The following is an 18,842-nucleotide window of genomic DNA, read 5'->3' as shown; positions in this document are numbered from 1 at the left end:
GCCTATTGTCGCTGACGAGATTTAGGGCGGCCATCTTGGAGCGGTCCACCACTCCACTCAGTGTTACGTGTTTAGCAGCACAATGATGTATCAGCGCATTTAATCGATCATAACACGCTTTTTTGTTACTGGAAACCATATTCAATCATCTATCAAAGCTACATTTATAAACAATTGTATTATTTAAGTATGTTTTTAATACATAGTTCAGCATATTTAAATATACTTAGTGGCTATAACAATAGAATAGGAATGGAATATTCTGATATTGATGTATGATGAGCAGATTACAAAGCACACAGCTGTTCATCATTTATTCTATAAATTATTTAGTAAGATCAATACATATTTATATAACTATACAAACACAAATTAATAATGATTAATACTGAATAATATGTATTGGATACATGTTTATATGTATGTATGTACATATAGATTTATGTTTTCCAGCTGATGAGTTCTATGTTCAGAGATTCAGCAGCTGAGATTGAGTCTAAACTCTGATGTGATTCATCCTGCAGTGAATCGTCTCTCTTTATAGATTCTCCCTCTTCTTCCTCACATCGTGTCTTTAGGAAACCTTCAAAACAAAAACGGAAGATTTGGGATGTATCTTACTAGTGAAAGAATTACATATAAATAATAGTCTTTACCACCTGTGTAAACTTTGCTGGTGAATGTTATAACACATAATATAAGTTTTATAATGTGTTACATTGTTTCATTTCTAATATAGGCTCTTGTGTCAGATAATCTAAGTCAATGTTAGAGAATAATAATTATTTTAGATTTACAGAATCTCAGTTATCCTTCATAGCGGCTGAACCCGTATTACACCAAACACTGTAGCTAATATTAGCTGGTATCTCGCCGGTGGACATAAATACAGTAAAGTAATATTATAATCACAATATATACACAGTAATATGTCCATCTTACTTGTGACATGTTGTCTGTGGAGCCTCACATCAATAGTCCATCGATCAGAACAACAATATCCTCAGTGCTGAGGCATCTTCTGCTGTTTTGGTTGAGCAAAGTAGGAGGGACGACCTCTCCAAGATGGCCGCCGTATTTCCTGCGCCGGAGCAGCCAATGCGGGGTCTACTCTTATATTATGACTATGCCTCTATCGCCTCTGTTCTGGTTCTCCTAACCGGATCTCGGTTTCATCTCCATGAACCGGCCAGGTTCTAAGGTTCGGAACAGCTCCCCCTGCTGGCCTGGATCCCGCATGGTGGACGGGGAGTTCCGGGTTCTTCCCTGTGATTGGTCCGTTTAGCTCACCTGGCCCAGAGTCGAATCCTGACTTCATTCACTCAGGTAAGAAGCATCAGTTTCTTCTGCTTGGGTTCTGGTTCTGGTTCTGGTTCTAGGGTTAGGCTCAGAACCAGAACCTCCATCTGGACCGGTCTGTCTTGAGGTCCGGATTGTTAAATATTGTGGAAATAACAGATTATTTATCTTTATCTTCAGATTATTGCTGACTGAATCTTCAGACTTTCTGACATAACCTTGGATGTTGTTTTATGTGTTTAAGAACTATGAACACGAACTCATTCAGTTCTAACTGGGAACCATTTCACATTTCAAATGTATTTTTAAACCCTAAACATAATTTAAGTTAACCTGAGTTAGCTAAGCTAGTTTTCAATTATAGTCAATTTAGCAGTTGTTCTATAAAAATTAACAAAATTAAAATAGTACATCATTAACAATTACATGACAAGAAATCATGTTTCCTAGAGAAAGAAAAGCAGAACCATTTCTGGGTCCTAGTGGAGACGTTCTTCACATGTTTTGAGCTGGTTCCTTAAAGGTGTGCCTTCTATTGTTACTTTTGTTTATTGACTTTTATGAAATTTGATTAATAAATGAACTGAACATTTTTCTTATCCTTTATTCTTGTTTTTTCCTCGGGGGCCCCTTGTTTTCCCGCCCTGGGCCCCAGAAAGCGCTCGGCCCGCCCTGCTGCGCCTCCTCTTCATCAACCTCTTCATCCTGAAGACGGACAGCCATGATGTCTGCCGCCTCTTCTTCCTTCTGCTGCTGAAAACCCAGGGATGAAGCTCCGCTTCTTCCCGCTGGTCCGGATTCTGTAGCGGATTCGGAACCCGCCGGACCGCTGGTTCGGTTCTGTCTAGCAGCAGCAGATGTTCGGCCGCCTCGCTGACGCTGCGACACGGTTTGTTTACGTGTGAAGAGGATGAAGATCCGGAGATCCAGGAGGAAGAACGACGACAGGAAGCTCCAGTGATGCCGAACATGTAAGATTCGGTTCGGTTCGGTTTTAATGGTTTGGGTTTAGAAACAGTATATATGGCGCCAGTATTTTTCCATGAGGTCCAGGTTGGACGTGAAGGCGGTGATGAAGATGGAGGCTGAGTTTAAGGAGGAAGGTCTGCTGGTTCCGTTCATGATGGATCCAGATTCTGGAGCGTCTGGGTCTCAGTCAGAACCGGATCAGAATATTAACTGGACCAAACAATCTAATTTCTGTCCTGATCTCAATTTATGATTTCATTTTCTTATTTTTAAAGAGTTTAAAACATATTTTTATGAGTCTCAATGTTTTCCTTTCATTTGGGAAAAAATCAATCAGGTTTATTGATTTTGTTGTTTTGCTGCTGTGATCAGAACTCTGTCATTCGGCTCTGAATCGATTCCCATTTGATTGGTTTGTGTATTTTAAAGGACGGTGTGTTTGTGCATCTTCCCTCTGGATCTCAGGCAGGTCCTGGATTTCTCTAGCCCGAAAATCTTAACCACTATTTAATTCAGGAGCTTTAAGCTCAGAGGGAATCGATCCAGAAAAGTGTTTCCTAACAAGAAGATGGTCCGGATCAGCGTTTGGATCTCCGGTTCCGACCCGTTTGGCTCGCTCTAACAGGTTGCTAACGAGTAAATCCAGCCGTGCCAACAGGTCGGCGTCTGTAAACACAGTTTTCTCTCATGGGTCCCTCCCAGCGCTAATGGGTTCCCCCAGAGGAGCCGCGGGTCCCTGCAGAGTCCTAACTGGTCCCAGTGAGGGACTGGAAATCAGGAGCGATGAAATCTGTGGCTGGGGGTTTAAGAGGAGGAGGTGTTTCAGGCTGGTACTAACACTACTAACCAGTGACCTGATTAACTCAACCACCGACTGATAGAGGAACACATCCTGCTCCAGATCAATCTAGTAAAACCAACATGGCCCCTCATTTTTTTATCTTTCTGACGTATCCACCCAGTTAAAACACCAACCTTTCAATGAACCCAATCAGTCTATCCAAAAGGATAAAAAAAAACATCAACCAAACCATTCAGCAGTCAGGAAGTCAGCCTAACTACCAACTCCTCCCCAATCTACTCTTGGTCTGTTCACCGACCGACAGGGGGAATCCTTACTAACCCCGCAAATTACCACCCAGTCTTATTCACCAACTCAACTGGCCAAGGAACCAAACTTCTAACTAGTATCACATTAAGATCTTTTGACCAACCAGCCAGCAGATGGCCACCAACAACCAACCAGTCAACCAAGTAGCTAACTCCCTGGGAGAACCTCCTCCCATCCCTCTGAACTTCAGAATAAATTGAAAGAAAAGACTGGAAGGGAGTGGGCTTTTCCAGGGACACGAAACTCACTCAACAACTTCCTCTTTTACCTAGCAACCCGTTACCAACATCTAACCACTGGCCAGTCTGTTAACTTGTTTGGTTACTGACTGGTCATCCAATCTAGAGCCAATTCTGAGTTTTACTAACCGTTTAGGTTCTTGGCTACCTGAGCAGGTCCGGTACCTCCGATGGTACCGGACCTGCTTTAGAAATACATTCAGAAGGTTGTTCTCTCAGCTCTGTCTGTCTAGTGACTGTCTGTTTCTGTCTCCACAGCTCATCTGTGACGCTGCGATATAGAAATGGTGTATGCTCAGTCCACAAACAGAGTTGGTGTGAATCCGTCCTTCTACTCCCCGTTTTTCAAGAATCAGATGTCATTTAACTTCTCCAAGAAAGAGAACTTCACTGTGCTGGCTGCCTTGCCCACCACTGCGCTCTACAGCCCCGAGGGCTCGACCCCCAGGCAGCCCAACGCCACCGCCGCCTCTGGCGACCTGTCCTCAGGGGAGGTCGCCATCCTGGGCCTGGTGTTCGGCTTCCTCTGGCTGGTCTCCATCCTGGGAAATGCCCTTGTTTGCCTGGTCATCCACAGGAGCAGGCGGACTCAGTCCACTACCAACTACTTTGTGGTGTCCATGGCGTGTGCAGACCTGCTCATGAGCTTGGGCTGGGCTCCGTTTGTCCTTCTGCAGGTGGCTGCAGGACAATGGCCACTGAGCGCTGCTGCCTGCAAGGTTGTTCGTTACCTGCAGCACCTGTGCCCTGGCGTTCAGGTTTATGTGCTGCTGTCCATCTCTGTGGACCGCTTCTACACCATTGTCTATCCGCTCAGCTTCAAGGTGTCCAGAGAAAAGGCCAAGAAGATGATTCTGGCTTCATGGTTGTTTGATGCAGCCTTTATTGCCCCCTGTTTCTTCTTTTATGGCTCTGCAGACAGTCATTGTGACTTTTTCCTCCCAAGCAGTTGGGGCAGTATCACCTACGCTGCATTTCACCTTCTGGTTGGCTTTCTGGTCCCAGTTGGACTCATCATTTCCTTCTACCAGCGGGTGGTTCGCTACATCTGGAGGATCGGCGCTGACGGCCATACGGTGCGTCGGACCATGAACATCGTCCCGCGGACTAAAGTTAGGACCATCAAGATGTTCCTCATGCTGAACTCAGTTTTCTTCCTCACCTGGACGCCCTTCTACGTGGCCCAGCTGTGGCACCCTGAGGAGGCCGACACGCCCAGCAGGCAGGAGCTGCTGTTCTTCACAACCATCGCTTGGGTCTGCTTCAGCTCCACGGCCTCCAAACCCACCCTGTACTCCGTCTACAATGCCAACTTCAGGCGCGGCATGCGGGAGACATTCTGTATGTCATCCATGAAGTGCTACCGCAGCAACGCTTACACCATCACTGCCAGCTCCCGGATGGCCAAGAAGAACTACGTTGGGGTGGTGGAAATCCCAGTCCAAGCTAAGACCATCACCAAGGACTCGGTGTACGATGCGTTTGACCGGGAGGCGAAGGAGAAGAAGGTAGCCTGGCCCACCAACACCAACCCGCCCAACACTTTCGTTTGAGCGACTGAGCCAACGCCACGGTTATAGGGCGCCATTTGTCACGTTACACAGTAAAATATTACCAGCAGTAATTTGGTTTATTTAACCTGTTAGAGGACAAAATGTGCAAGCTAAACATTTAGATAGCAAGCTAAATATTTTGCTTGCCATCCAAATACTTGCTAGTTGAATATTGCAGTTGTAACTGAATATTTATCTAATAAAATTACTATCCGATGTTTAGATGTTTAATTTGAAATAAATATTTGATTGGGAGGTACTATCCAAATGTTTATTATCCAGATTAAATGTTTATTTTGCTAACCAAATATTGAGTTACAACCTAAATATATACTTGCAAGCTAAACACCCACATTTGTTCTCTAAATACTTCATTTGAAAGCTAAATATTTAGCTTGTAAACTAAATATCTAAGTTGGAACCCTTATATTTATAAATGCATGAATAACTTGAAGATATGACTTTGAAAAACAGCCACATTTTTTTCTTTGAGTTGCTAAATGAACCAAATTATTTGTGTGAATGTCTTCCTGTGTGACCGAACAGACTCTCAGATTGTTTGTTGGTTTAAAGGGCTTCTTTCTGATTGGACCGCGCTCCTGGCAGCCATGTTTTCTACGTCACGTCTCATGTTTTCACGTTGCTTCATGAGCGCAGCCAATGAACATCAACAGCTACTTGTGTGATTTGTGAGCTAGAAGCTAACGTAGCGCTGACGTCATGTGTTGCTTCAAGAGACGCTAGCAGAACCGTGAAGCTGGTTCTGATTACCTCAACTGGACCGAAGCCGAAGAGTTAACGGGATGTAGTGTGGCCGGTAGGTGGCGCTGTAGGCTGTCTTTAGCTGTTGCCACTCAGAACCGGAACCAGGACCAGAGGGAACCCGGTTCTGGTAAATGATGTAAAAATGAAATAAAGGAAGCCGAGAATTTTCATCAGAATCATGATTCTGGTTTATTTGCTTTGACAAACTGAAGTTCTGTAAAAGCTACAAAGGTTCTTCAGAACTCACAAAGTGCTTCTGCTACAATAAAGAAAGTGCACAACATTCAGGAAGGATTACATCGACCAGAACCAGAACAGAAAATCTGGGATTCCTCGGGAAACGGGTTCTGGATCTGCTGATTTAGACAGAATCACCTGAAAACGAAGCAAAAAACGGATCCATGACTGGATTAGTCAGATCCAGAACAGAAACGTTTAGCGAGACGATCAAACTGTAACGTCTTTTTCTCAGGAGCTGAAAGCCGAGCGGATCATGTGACCTGGAAACAGCCAGGTAACCTCCGAGTGTCGCCTGAACAGGTGGGAGGCAGGAAGCGGGAGAAGACAAGATGGCCGACCTCAGCAACGTGGGGACAGATCAGAGCAGATGGAGCGGACCCCGGTATCCGGGTTTTATCCGGGGGGTCTCCGGGTTGTTTGGGGTCACAGAGTCTAGCTGACATGGCGGCGGCTCTGGGCGGCGGTCTAACTGTGGGCGGCGCTGGCGCTGCTGTTCTTGCTGTTCTTGGCCGCCTTGGTGCCGGTGCTGCTCGGAGGAATCTTCTGCTCGTCTCCGGTCAGCAGAGCTTTGATCTCCGACGGGATCTTGCCCTGATCCATGGCCGAGCACCACTGCTTGTACTGCAGGGAGAGAGGCAGGTGAGACCGAGCCGCACCAGAACCACAGCAACATGGTTCTGATAACGAACTGGTTCTCATTAAATGAGTCCAATTCAAATGGCTGAATTCACTGGGAAACTGTGTTTTAGGTGATGGATGGATGGACGGACCCAGATTTAATCAGAACCAGTCAGAACCTAATGTCTTGGTTCTGATCAGCCCAGTTTCAGTGAGTAGAACCTGAACAGGAAGCAACGGCTCTCAAGCGAAGCTCTTCCGGTTCTGACCCTAGCAGAACCGGAAGTGTCCCGCAGCAGCTCACCATCTCCAGCTCCTCCCGCAGTGCGCAGATGGCCCTCTCCTTACTGGAAACCAGTTCCTCCAGGTACTGGTAGCGCAGCTTCTTCCGGGCCCGGCACTCCCTGGCACTCTGCCGGCTCCTCTCCAGCTTGGCCTTCAGGTCGATCTTAGCCGGCTTCCGGCCGCGTTTTCCGGGCTTCTTCACTTTCCCAGCCACCATCTGCAGGGTAGAGTTCGGAACCAGAGGACAGGTTCAGTAATGGGTCTGTGGTTCTGGAGCTAAATTCAGTATAAGATACAGAACCAGAACTTTAATGGCTTTCACCTGTTGGACCTTTGGAATTTGCTTTACTTCCGGTTCTTATTTTGATTTTCAGAATAAAACCTGACTCGTGTTACAGAACAGTAAAAAGTATACACACCCTTCCAGGTTCTTTGCGGTCCAAAAGAACTCTGTCTCAGAACCGCTGACCCAAAGAAAACAAAACCTGCTCAGACTCCAGACCTCCAGAAGAACCAAACAGAACCAACCAGCATACCTAGGTGGGCCCCATATGGGGAAAAGGAGGGCAGACAATTTCCCATATGGGGCCCACCTAGATATGCTGGCAGGGCACCTGAACCGCACTGAGCATGCACACACCCCTGATTACCTACTAATGGGCCTGCAGAACCTTCCAGAACCAGCAGCGCGGCATCAGAACCAAAGCCCAGCCTCTGTCCGACCCGAAGCGGGGGAACCACTAGCTATGTTCACATTACAGGAGATCGATTCTGATCCAACAGAACCGATTTGGAGACAGAATCTTGACCAATCAGAACCGAACCTTTGTACTCTAACCGGGTTCGGTGGTCTAATCCAGTTGATTTTGGACGAGCCCGGTTCGGCAGAGTGACTCATTACCTTGTTATCTTCCATTTCGATCCAAAGCGAAACAAAGACCCGGGATCGGAAACGGAACCGAGCCCGAGCAGCAGAACAGCAGCCGGTTCGGCTGACCCGAGTTCAGGAATTGCTTTTAGTGTCGAACCCAACTGATCCAGCTAGAGATGGAAGATGGTTCCGTTTGATCCAGATCAGGGAAGTTTCTGATTTGTTTACATCTTCGCTTCCTGTCGCTCTTCTTCTTCTTCTCCTTCTTCTTCTTCTTGTGCTTCTTGTTCTTCTTCTCCTTCTGTTGATCGCTTGCTGCAACCTGTAGCGCACCGCCCCCTGCCGGACGCAGAGGGCACAACACCAAACTAAAGTTAGAAAAGAACAGATATTCTGCACGGTTCTGTAACATAATCATATTTATGTTCATTTTATTCTCCATTTCTTTAATTTTATTATTGTTTGCTGTTCCCATGGAAACCGTTTGAAGATCTGAACAAAGTTTTCCTGAACTGGAAATGCCTGGAGGAATTCTGCATGTTAGAAATGAACGGGTGATAATCAGGTTAAATTCTGCTTTTAGTTTTCCCAGAATCTTGTCAGAACCAGGGAGAAGTTCTGACTAATGAACCTCCTCAGCTGACTCCTCTTAATGTGGAACAGCAGTACTCTGTGGTTTGGGTTTATCTGAACCAGAACCGGGTCTGATGAGTTGACCATCTCTTCCTCTGATCTTTTTATTTTCCAACGATCTCTGTATCAGATTTTCTCAGGGAGTTATCCATGCATGCTAATTGCTCCAGAATGAGACGGTTTCCTATGTGCAGCGTTCCTTTGTCCCGTCGCTGCTCCCTCTGGAGCAGCATGGGGCTCAGCTGACTTCCTGTTACACAACCAGAGAGGACAACTCTCTGCAACTAGCATCAACCTCAGCCGGCCGGTTGATCCTGAACACCATCTAGACTCGGAGGGTTTCCTCCATCACCTGCTGGGTTCACTCCTCCAGAGCTCAGGTGTCCTGAGGGAAAGCAGCAATGCTGCATTAGTTCTGATTGGTTCTTAATTTAGATGTTTGTTTCATGGATGCAGAGAGAGAAGTAGGAAGTTGAAACCATCTCTTCCATCCATCATAATGGATCGATTGTGTCCCCTACTCCAGCATCTTTCTAATATAGCCAGACAGACAGACAGGTTTAAAGAGGAGTGGCAAAAGCAAAGGAGGTGGATTAGCAGAGCTATAAGCATCCAGTCACACCACACTACTACACACAACTGTACCATTAAAAAACGGAAAATAAATACATCTGTGTGAAGACAAGATGGGTTTAAATAAAATAAGATTATTATGGTGCAATATAAACATATACTATGATGTATTTCTTATACAGTTGATGGAATATTTTAAGTAAAATTTCATTTTTATATTCATGCATTAGATTGCTATGTTTTAAATTTGTATGTTTTTGTAACTTTTAGTTGTGTTTATATTATTGGACTGTTAATTTAATCGCAAATCTTAAAATATTTTTAAAATTTAAATGTAATTTTATGTTTTCTTCAAAACATTAATCTAATTTTATTGGACCATATTCATTTATTACTGCATTTCTTCACTTGACTGATTCTTCTTCTCATTTGATGTGTGATTCAGTGTATATGATTATTTATCATAATATCTTATTGTTTATAATCATTTCTATTTGATTTTTCTGTTGTTTTCAGTAAACTTATTACTTTTATATTTTTGCAGTGTTCTGTTTATTGTTACCATTACATGATGAATTTATTTTTGCACTTTATTTTAGTGTATTATTTTTACTTTATTACATTTTTTGCAGTTCTAGAGCTCCACAGCTGAATGTGTTCTTAAAGCAACAGGACGCTGAAGCTGCTCTGCTGTAAGCGCAGCGTCAGTAATTGGGACGCTGGCCCTTTAAGAGACCTCCGGGTTCTTCGGACTCTGCTCCGGATGACGACTTGCTGTTATTTTTACCGCGGTGACCTCATCTCTTATGGCAGCGGTAGGACTTCGGTTCACTCAACCGCTTTCTGTTCGGTTTCTGCCGCCTCTTCTAGTCCCTTTCTCGGCCTTTAATTTCCGCTACATTTCCGCGGGCTTCCCCCGGAGCATCAGGCGGGACGGCGAAGCTGTTAGCCGGACTGTGACAAAGACTTTTCAGGCGGTGAGTTCACCGAAATTTCTCGTTGAGGTCCGAAGCTTCGGCGGCGGTTGGAGTTCCGTTACCGGGGCCTAAAGTTCGGGTCCTGGTTCCTGAGCGGTTCCATGGGCCTGGTTCCGATGGTCAGTCGGTGTTAAACCGCCACACAGTCCGGGGAAATGTCAGAGATGATCGGGGTCGATAGTTCAGAACCCAAAAGTTCTGGAAATGTCGGTCCGAATCCATCAGGTCCACCTTAAAGCTTTATTTCTGTACTCAATATCCACCCTAAAGTTATCAGTGCTCACGAAGTTCATTTTAAATATAACAAATATAATCCAGATTTTGCAGGTCCACCATCAGGTAAACTGAAAATACATAAATAAACCGCAGGTCCACCTTAAAGTGGTTCTATTATCGCCCGGTTCCGACAGACACACCAGGTCCACTTCATCCCAGACGGGGTTCTGTTGAGGTTCGGGTGGTGTTCCAGAAAAGCTTACAGCTTTCACTTTCTCTAAATTGGCTTAATATGAGCGCCACTTCCGGTTTTACTTCATCTGGTAATAAAGCTCAAAGTTTTGGTTCTTTGAACGTTCATTCACTTCAGAGCCGATTCTTTCTGCTGATTATAGATCTTTGATTTCAGGAACCAATGAAGCCAAAGGTTGTATCTGTTATTACAGAATCTGGTTTACAGTGAGGTTTGGACCTGAACCGGGTCAGATGTCAGCCTGTGGTTCTGATTCTAAAGCGTTTTGCTCTCATTTGGGTCCAAACTTCAGTTTGGCTCTGTAGATGTTTGAATGATTACCCATCTAAGCCGTTCCTGAACCTGAGTGGCGTTCTGTAAACGTCTCAGTGACCCGGTTCTGGATCCAGATGTTTATTAGTAGATCATGTTGCAGCAACAAGGACCTGCAAAGTGTTTTACACCATAAAATCATAAAATCATCTTGGATTCATTAAAGTAAGTTTTTGACTGCAGTGTTTTTTATCCTGGTGAAATAAAGATTAAATAAGGAAATCAGGAAACATCACATATGTTGATCAAACTCAGATTAACTCAGATTAACTCAGATTAACTCCAACCAGCTGGTTTTAGTCTGGATTAAAGGAACTCGGCTGTTTTTCAGTTTTCTGGAAGTTTGTTCCAGATCTGTGGAGCAAAGAAGCTGAATGCTGCTCCCCTCATCTGGTTCTGGTTCTGGATGCAGAGCAGAACCAGAACCAGATGATTACAAACTGATCAAAGTATTTAAATTCTATTCTGAGAGCTGAGTCGGGCCGGATCGGGTCGGACACGCTGTGGTTCTGATGGTCTGGATGTTTCTGTTTCAGGAAGTGTTGGCGTGATGAAGAAGAAGATGATGATGATGATGCCCCGCCCCCAGATGTGACATCATCCTGCCTTCATCTTCCTCACCTGCTCCTCCTCATCAGGACCTCTAACCCGTCCAGAACCATGAAGTTCTTCTGAGCCTCTCGTGTTCTGGAACCCGACCGGACCGCCACCGAGAAAGAAGAGGACCGGAGCGGAGCGATGCCCCGGCCCAGCGCGGTGCGGCCCATCGGGCCAGAGGCCCTGGTGGTTCTGCTGGAGGGCGGTTTGGACCGGGTGGTTCTGATCGACAGCCGGCCCTTCGTGGATTACAACACGTCTCACATCCTGGAGGCGCTGAACGTCAACGGCTCCAAGCTGATGAAGAGGAGGCTGCAGCAGGACAAGGTGCAGATCACCGAGCTGCTGCAGCACTGCGCCCGCAGCCAGGTGAGTGGGGGGGGCTGGTGAGGAGGGGGGGCAGCCTGGTGAGGGAGGGGGGGCAGCCTGGGGAGGGAGGGGGGGCAGGTGAGGGAGGGGGGCAGCCTGGTGAGGGAAGGGGGGGCAGGTGAGGGAGGGGGGCCAGGTGAGGGAGGGGGGCAGCCTGGTGAGGGAAGGGGGGCAGGTGAGGGAGGGGGGGCAGCCTGGTGAGGAGGGGGGCAGCCTGGTGAGGGAGGCGGGGCAGGTGAGGGAGGGGGCAGCCTGGTGAGGGAAGGGGGGCAGGTGAGGGAGGGGGCAGCCTGGTGAGGGAAGGGGGGGCAGGTGCGGGAGGGTGGGCAGCCTGGTGAGGGAAGGGGGGGCAGGTGAGGGAGGGTGGGCAGCCTGGTGAGGAGGGGGGCAGCCTCGTGAGGGGAGGGGGGGCAGGTGAGGGAGGGGGGCAGCCTGGTGAGGAGGGGGGGCAGCCTGGTGAGGAGGGGGGGCAGCCTGTTGAGGAGGCGTTTAAAGTGACCCAGCTAATTGTTCAGTCGTACTTTCAGAGTTAACCCCTGACAGGAAGTGACCCGGAAGCTGTTATCTCTGTCCAGCTGGAGCTGCAGGGCGACCAGGAAGTGGTTGTCTACGACCAGAACTCTTCGGACCCGGCCGCACTCGGCGCCGACTCGTTCCTCAGCGTTCTGCTGGTGAAGCTGGAGAGGAGCTTCCCCTCAGTCCACCTGCTGTCAGGTCAGTTCCTCCTGCTGCTCACGACCTCTAGATGACCTCTAGATAACCTGTGGATGACCCGTCTGCTGGATGCTGATTGGGCCAAGCAGAACCAGTAACAGAACCGGTGAGCTGAACCGGACCTTCAGCTGGCCCGGTTCAGCTCAACGGTCCCAGACCAGCAGGATGATGAAGATGAGGAGTCTTCCTCCTCCTCTGAGCTGCTTATGTAACGATGATGTCATCGTCCTCTGACTCCGCCCCCAAACTGCCTCCAGCTGTTACGCAGAATCGGACCTAAAGGAGGTTCTGCTGCTCTGGAGCAGAACTGGGTCGGTACCACAGTTTCTCCGCTCTGACTGGGCTGTTGCAAACCAATATTTTACTAATGCATCGATTATTCTCACGATTAATCCAGTGATCGGATAAATAAATTTATAAAATAAAATATTGGTAAATCTTCCATAACACCAGCGTTACGATCAGATATCAATATCAGTCCAATGTTTCTCATTTGATCTTCCCTAAGTTACTTTTCTGTAGTTTATAAACTGACCTGTAACAATAACGGCTCATTTTCTAAGTTAACCTGAAGAAAAGTTACACAAAGATCTGAAATTAATTTACTGATAAAGGCTCACATATTAAAATGCTCCAGCTTTAGTTTCTGTTCATCTTCAGTCAGTTTAACAGATGAACTCTGACCTCGCCCCAAACCTGCCGAGCTTCGGGTTTCACGATGCGGGGAATGTCGGCCGGATTGGGGGGTTTGGGGTCGGAGGGCAGGCGAAGGTCAGACCGGGGAGCAACACGGAATATTTACGGCTCCTCCGCTCAGAAGCTCCTCTACCAGCCATGATCCGCCTCCCGTTTGCGGGCCGAACCTGGGGTTGCCACCGTTCAGAGATCAAAATAAGGGCCGCCCCCCACGGCGCGCCCCCATTAATTAAGCAAGTGTAACGTATTTGGTAAACTACTCAAGAACTGATCAACTGATCATAACACCTGGTTTAATATTCAGAATGTGTCCTCAGCCTAAAGTATAAAAGTTATGTGAACATTCTGGTATTTTACAGAGTATTACCAAAATATTGATATAAATAAGGTTTGGAGGCTTAGACCAGATTCACCACAGGGGCCGGGATAGTTGGTGTGTTTCCATGGCGACAGATCAATATTTCATCATTTGATATATTAAATGAGCCAAAGAGCCTCTTGTGTGTCCAGAGATCCAGGCTGCAGATGGAAAGTTTGATCCTATTCAGCAGATAAAAGTTTTTAATTTGTTGTTTAATTAAAATTGTGAAGGTAAAAAAAAAGTGATCCACCACTGAGTTTTAACATGAGACATTTATTTAGTATAACTTGTTTGGTTCCCGTTGGCCCCCGTCTAGATCCGCCCCTGGCTGCAGGTCTGGTGCATTAATGACCACCGAACAATCAATTCATAAAATATATCATCATTTCTAAATAAAACCTGCAGAAAGCCCCAACAAACATTTTAAAGTAGGAAGTATTTATGTATTTAGTGTTAATCTATTTGTATGACTTGTATTATTTTGGCTGATATTATTATGCATTAACTAAACAATCAAACCAGTGAAAGCACAATAAGAAACTTACTCATGTTCTGCACCACATCAGCCTCAGGAGATGATGGAGGGATGAAGAGACGCTGATGTTTTAGGTGTTTTAGGTTCTGACGGGTCTGCAGTTCCTCCTGATCCATTCATCCATTCATCCATTCATCCATTCATCCAGCAGCTCTGAGCCTGTGTTCATCCTCACTAACATCATCCAGCCTGGGATTTGCTTCTTCCCTCTCATGTCTGTATCTTTATGAGGTTTTACTTCTAAGTACTGTGAAGAATCGGGTCGAGGACGTTGTAAAAAGATCCGGGTTGACAGCAGCTCACCGTGGCTGCGTAGTGTCCATCTCTAGGCAACCATGACAACGGCGTCGGTCCGTAGCGTTCTGGGGTCCTTTAGCTCCCGACACCACAATTTAGCTGACCTTAATATTTCCTGTGTTTTGTTTTGGTCATTATTGTTACACGTATTGTTGATATGTGTGTGACAGGCGTTTCTATCGGACATTTATAGAATACGGAACAAATCGTGTCCCGTATCGGTCCCGTATCGGTCCCGTATTGGTCCCGTATTGGTCCCGTACGGGACGCAACATCTAACAGGGAAATACGGGACGATTCCGTATTTTACGGGACGGGTAGCAACCCTAGCCGAACTTGAAGATTTGGACGTTATGCTGCTAACACTTTGCTTTTGTCAACAACTCGGATGCGGAAGTCAGAGCTCCGCGCAACGCCAATAATATTCCGGCCGGAACACGGTGCGCTAACTAATAAAACATAAATTAACAAGCTTCAAGGCAGGAACATTTTTCTCGAGGAATTTTAATAATCGAGGAACTTGAGGAATCGTTTCAGCCCGATACCGATATCTGATACCGCTACAGAACAGCTGAATGGATTTAAAGCGTTTTAAACAGACATAAATGAAGTTATTTATGTAATAACAGCACCAGAACAGTGAGAAACACCAACAGCTCCACCAGCTGGTCAGACATGGAAAAACAACTTCATGTAAAATAAATAGTGAGCAATAAAATTATGATTGTATTTTAGGTGTTACAGATGCAGTTAATCAGCGCGGGGCGCAGCGCTGCTCACCGTCAGCAGCTGCAGCCTGGGAGCCTTTAGCTACATGATAATGTCCTAGTTAAAGTTCTAAGGATGAGAAACTGAAAACTGTCATGAATCATAACTCTAGTTCTGGTTCTGGTGTCAGGCGGGTTCTGTGAATTCTCCCAGCTGTTTCCGGGCCTGTGCGAGGGGAAGTCGGTTCTGGTTCCGTCCTGCCCGTCCCAACCCGGCCCGGCCGTCTCCAACCTGGGCCCGACCCGGATCCTGCCGCACTTGTACCTGGGCTGTCAGAGGGACGTCCTGAACAAGGTGAGGAGCTGTCCAGCAGCTGGAAGCCTTGGTTTTGACCCGGTGCTGACCCGGTTCTGTTGCAGGAGCTGATGCAGCAGAACGACATCGCCTTCGTCCTGAACGCCAGCAACACCTGCCCCAAACCGGACTTTGTCCCAGAATCCCACTTCCTCCGGGTTCCCGTCAACGACTCCTTCTGCGAGAAGATTCTGCCCTGGCTGGACCGGTCCTTGGACTTCATAGGTGAGTGTCCACCCTCTGTGGGCTCTCTGGTTCTGGTTCTGGTTCTGGCTCTGCTCAGCCCACTCTGTGTGTTTCAGAGAAAGCCAAGGCGTCGGACGGCCGGGTTCTGGTCCACTGCCTGGCAGGAATCTCCCGCTCTGCCACCATCGCCATCGCCTACATCATGAAACGGATGGACATGTCTCTGGACGAGGCGTACCGGTCAGAACCAGAACCGCCACCAGCACAGTGTTACCATGGCTGCAGCCCTCTGACCTCTCTCTCTCTGTCAGGTTCGTGAAAGAGAAGCGGCCAACCATCTCACCCAACTTCAACTTCCTGGGTCAGCTGCTGGACTTTGAGAAGAACATCAAGAGTCCGGACGGTTCCGAGAGCCAACCCGACCCACCCGGCGCCGGGCTTCTGGCTGGCCAGCAGGGGGCAGAGCCTCCATCGGAGCCCCAGCCCCCGCCCTGCGACCCGGCCGATCAGCTGGTCGAGGCTCTGGGCGGCGCCCAGCTGGCGGACGGGTCTGAGGACAGCGCCCGCCTCAAGCGCTCCTTCTCCCTGGACATAAAGGCATTCGGAGAGCCGGGCGCGAGCCCCGCCCACCGCGCATTTGGGCCGCACACCGGGCCTGGTACGAGCCCCGCCCACCGCGCCTTCGGGCCGCATGGCAGCCCGGGCGATGACTTCTACAAGGTGGCGCCGAGCAGCAAGGCGTGCCAGTTCTCTCCGGTGGAGGAAGTGTCGGAGCAGTCGACCCCGGAGCCGAGCCCGGACCAGGAGGAGGCGTCCGAGCCGGACCGGGCCAGCGGACCCGACCGGGAGGCCTCGCCAGGCTGCTGTCCCGCCCCCACAGACCAGCCGGGCTCTAGCCCCGCCCCCAACGCCCCGGCCGGCCCGCAGCACCTGCAGCGCTCCGGCAGCATGGAGGAGAGCAGCACCAGCTTCCTGCTGGGCCTGTCCCGCAGCCAGCAGCAGCTGGCCCGACCCGGCTCCGGTTCTGGTTCCGGTTCGGCTCTGAAGGGCTGGCACTCGGACATCCTGCTGGGGTCCGTGGCGGTCTCCGCCTCCTCGCTGACGGCCGGCTGGTACATGTCTTCTGAAACTACGCGGTTCTACTCGTCCGGGTCGGTCCTGAGTGGTGCTGGATTCGGCCCGCTGGGTTGCGGCGCTGGCCTGGAGGCGGTCCGGCGCCGGCAACGGGCCGGCGACCGCGGTGACTCGCGTCGCAGCTGGCACGAGGAGAGCAGCTTCGAGAAGCAGCTGAAGAGGCGCAGCTGCCAGCTGGACGGGTCCAGAGAGGACATGAGGCCGGTTCCGACCCGACCAGGCTTCTCCGGCAGCATGGAGGTCATCCAGGTGTCCTGAGCTGCAGCGGCGCCGTGACATCACAGACGGGGCTACGCCCACTTTAGGACAGGCATCTGGGAGCCGGCAGAACCCGACCGAACCCGGCGGAGTCTGGACTCACCAGGCTCATGGAGAATCACCAGAACCAAATCAGAATCACAGAGCGGTTCTGATCCAGAGGTTCTGTTCTGGACTGATCCAAGCAGAACCAAACCCACTGATTCTGATAGAAGTCCTGTGATTAGTAGGTAGCAGCTGGTTCTGGTGCAGAGCCGGGTTGGATTTGCTTCTGGATCAGAACCAGAACTGGGTCTGAGTAGATGATCAATGAAAGTTTGAACTTCACCTGGGTGGTTCTGTGTTCTGACCCGGGTCATGATTCTGCAGAACTGTGATCTCAGGCTGAGACGCTCCAACATGTGGACCTGAGCTTGGTTCTGGAGATACAGTGAGACGTTAGAAAGCCTCTGATTGGTTGATTGGTTCTGGTTTATTGGTTGGTTCTGATTGGTTGTTCATCAGCATCTTGTTGACCTGCAGGTATGAACAGGTGTTGTAATCTATAAGAGGCTCGGAAGTTCTTGGAGGTTCTGGTTGGTCAGACTGGGTCCGTCTCCAGGTGAACCCTCAGGTGTCTGAGGGTCAGCAGGTCATGTGACCTCCCTCCGCTCACAGGTAATGTTGCACTATGTTTGAATGATGAAATAAACAGGCTCACCTGAAGTCACATGACCTCAGGTGAGTCTCCACGACTGATGTGTGTGTTTCTGTGGGTACGGGAAGCCGGGTGGGACATTTAGACCAATAAAAACTTTCAGAAAACTTCCTGTCCGAGTGTGGTTCTGGTTCCGCTCAGGCTTTAGAACCGATCCAGGTTCTTTTTCCAGGTTAGTTCACACACAGCTGCATATCTGGGAAAACTGAGATATTTTTATTAGATTTGGCCTTAAATCCAGTAGAAAACTGAGTTGAATATCACTAAAATGTATTTATACAACTCCGACCAAAGTGGAGATGTGAGAAAACTCAGTTTTTATTATGTCAAGATTCAGGTTCCCGCGCTTTATGGCGTCAGACCAAAAAAAGCGCTGATATTTCCACACAGTTGCTTTGACACAATTCCTAATCAACATTGTCTTGAGTTTTACTGATACGCTGTTTAAAAGCAGTTTCATTTATAAATAAACCTTTATAAAAACCACATGTAAAAAAAAAGAACCCTGGCGCCATGTTTAATCATAACAGGAAGTGCTGGTTGTCTCAAAGCAATCTGATTGGCTGGCCGGTTTTAGCTCGCGCTACGCAGCCCGCTTTGGGTGCGAGAAGTTTAAACTACGATCAGACGGATTTGCTCGGGTTCAGTTGGATGAAAACTTTCAGAAATCGATCCCGTGTGTATGATATTATTGTTTTCATCGATGTGGAAGAGATATTGGTGTTTGTAAAGACTCAGCAACGTGTACAAAAGCCCTGAATGCGGTAGGGTGAGTTAACCCCTGCATGACGAGCATATTTAGCAGCTAGCATAGCACCGCTTGCCGCTAACTGTCACCCAGGACTGCGGCCTTCCTGAGGGACATTTTCTAAGACCGACTGTCCGATTAGTCCATCCGGTTCTCCAGACGCTGCAGATCTTCAGGCCCAGAAGAAGAAGCAGTCCCAGAACATGGTGAATTCTGCTACAGTCCTAATGGTTCCGTGGTTACGAAGCTGAAGTTGGTTCCGATTTGGGAAATG

At 48.1% G+C, this 18,842-nt stretch overlaps 3 protein-coding genes and 1 long non-coding RNA gene across 4 annotated transcripts; 2 read left to right on the top strand and 2 right to left on the bottom strand.

The window, feature by feature from the left end:
- Nucleotides 1-323: 323 nt before the first annotated feature.
- On the bottom strand, nt 324-1,050 carry LOC145550144 (uncharacterized). The gene is made up of 2 exons (XR_014086007.1): nt 943-1,050; nt 324-583 (listed from the first exon to the last, which is right to left on the bottom strand). It is a non-coding gene; the product is annotated as an uncharacterized LOC145550144 (long non-coding RNA).
- Nucleotides 1,051-1,205: 155 nt separating this feature from the next.
- On the top strand, nt 1,206-6,112 carry gpr19 (G protein-coupled receptor 19). Its single transcript, XM_017302956.2, has 4 exons — nt 1,206-1,326; nt 1,750-1,822; nt 1,955-2,270; nt 3,877-6,112. Exon 4 carries the CDS (start codon nt 3,903-3,905, stop codon nt 5,169-5,171), a length of 1,269 nt encoding a protein of 422 aa, XP_017158445.1. The 5' UTR covers nt 1,206-1,326; nt 1,750-1,822; nt 1,955-2,270; nt 3,877-3,902; the 3' UTR covers nt 5,172-6,112.
- Nucleotides 6,101-8,242, bottom strand: crebl2 (cAMP responsive element binding protein-like 2). Its single transcript, XM_008401670.3, has 3 exons — nt 7,981-8,242; nt 7,099-7,296; nt 6,101-6,797 (listed from the first exon to the last, which is right to left on the bottom strand). Exons 1-3 carry the CDS (start codon nt 7,993-7,995, stop codon nt 6,642-6,644), a joined length of 369 nt encoding a protein of 122 aa, XP_008399892.1. The 5' UTR covers nt 7,996-8,242; the 3' UTR covers nt 6,101-6,641.
- Nucleotides 8,243-9,850: 1,608 nt separating this feature from the next.
- dusp16 (dual specificity phosphatase 16) lies at nt 9,851-17,861 on the top strand. Its single transcript, XM_081603792.1, has 7 exons — nt 9,851-10,133; nt 11,451-11,880; nt 12,456-12,594; nt 15,382-15,545; nt 15,611-15,770; nt 15,848-15,971; nt 16,043-17,861. The coding sequence occupies exons 2-7, from the start codon at nt 11,653-11,655 to the stop codon at nt 17,121-17,123; spliced, it is 1,896 nt and encodes a 631-aa protein (XP_081459918.1). The 5' UTR covers nt 9,851-10,133; nt 11,451-11,652; the 3' UTR covers nt 17,124-17,861.
- The last annotated feature ends 981 nt before the right edge of the window (nt 17,862-18,842 follow it).

The sequence above is a fragment of the Poecilia reticulata genome, chromosome 23 (assembly GCF_904066995.2).
Source record: "Poecilia reticulata chromosome 23, P_reticulata-male-v2, whole genome shotgun sequence".
Lineage (NCBI taxonomy): Eukaryota > Metazoa > Chordata > Actinopteri > Cyprinodontiformes > Poeciliidae > Poecilia > Poecilia reticulata.
This window is presented reverse-complemented; position numbering and strand designations above follow the sequence as displayed.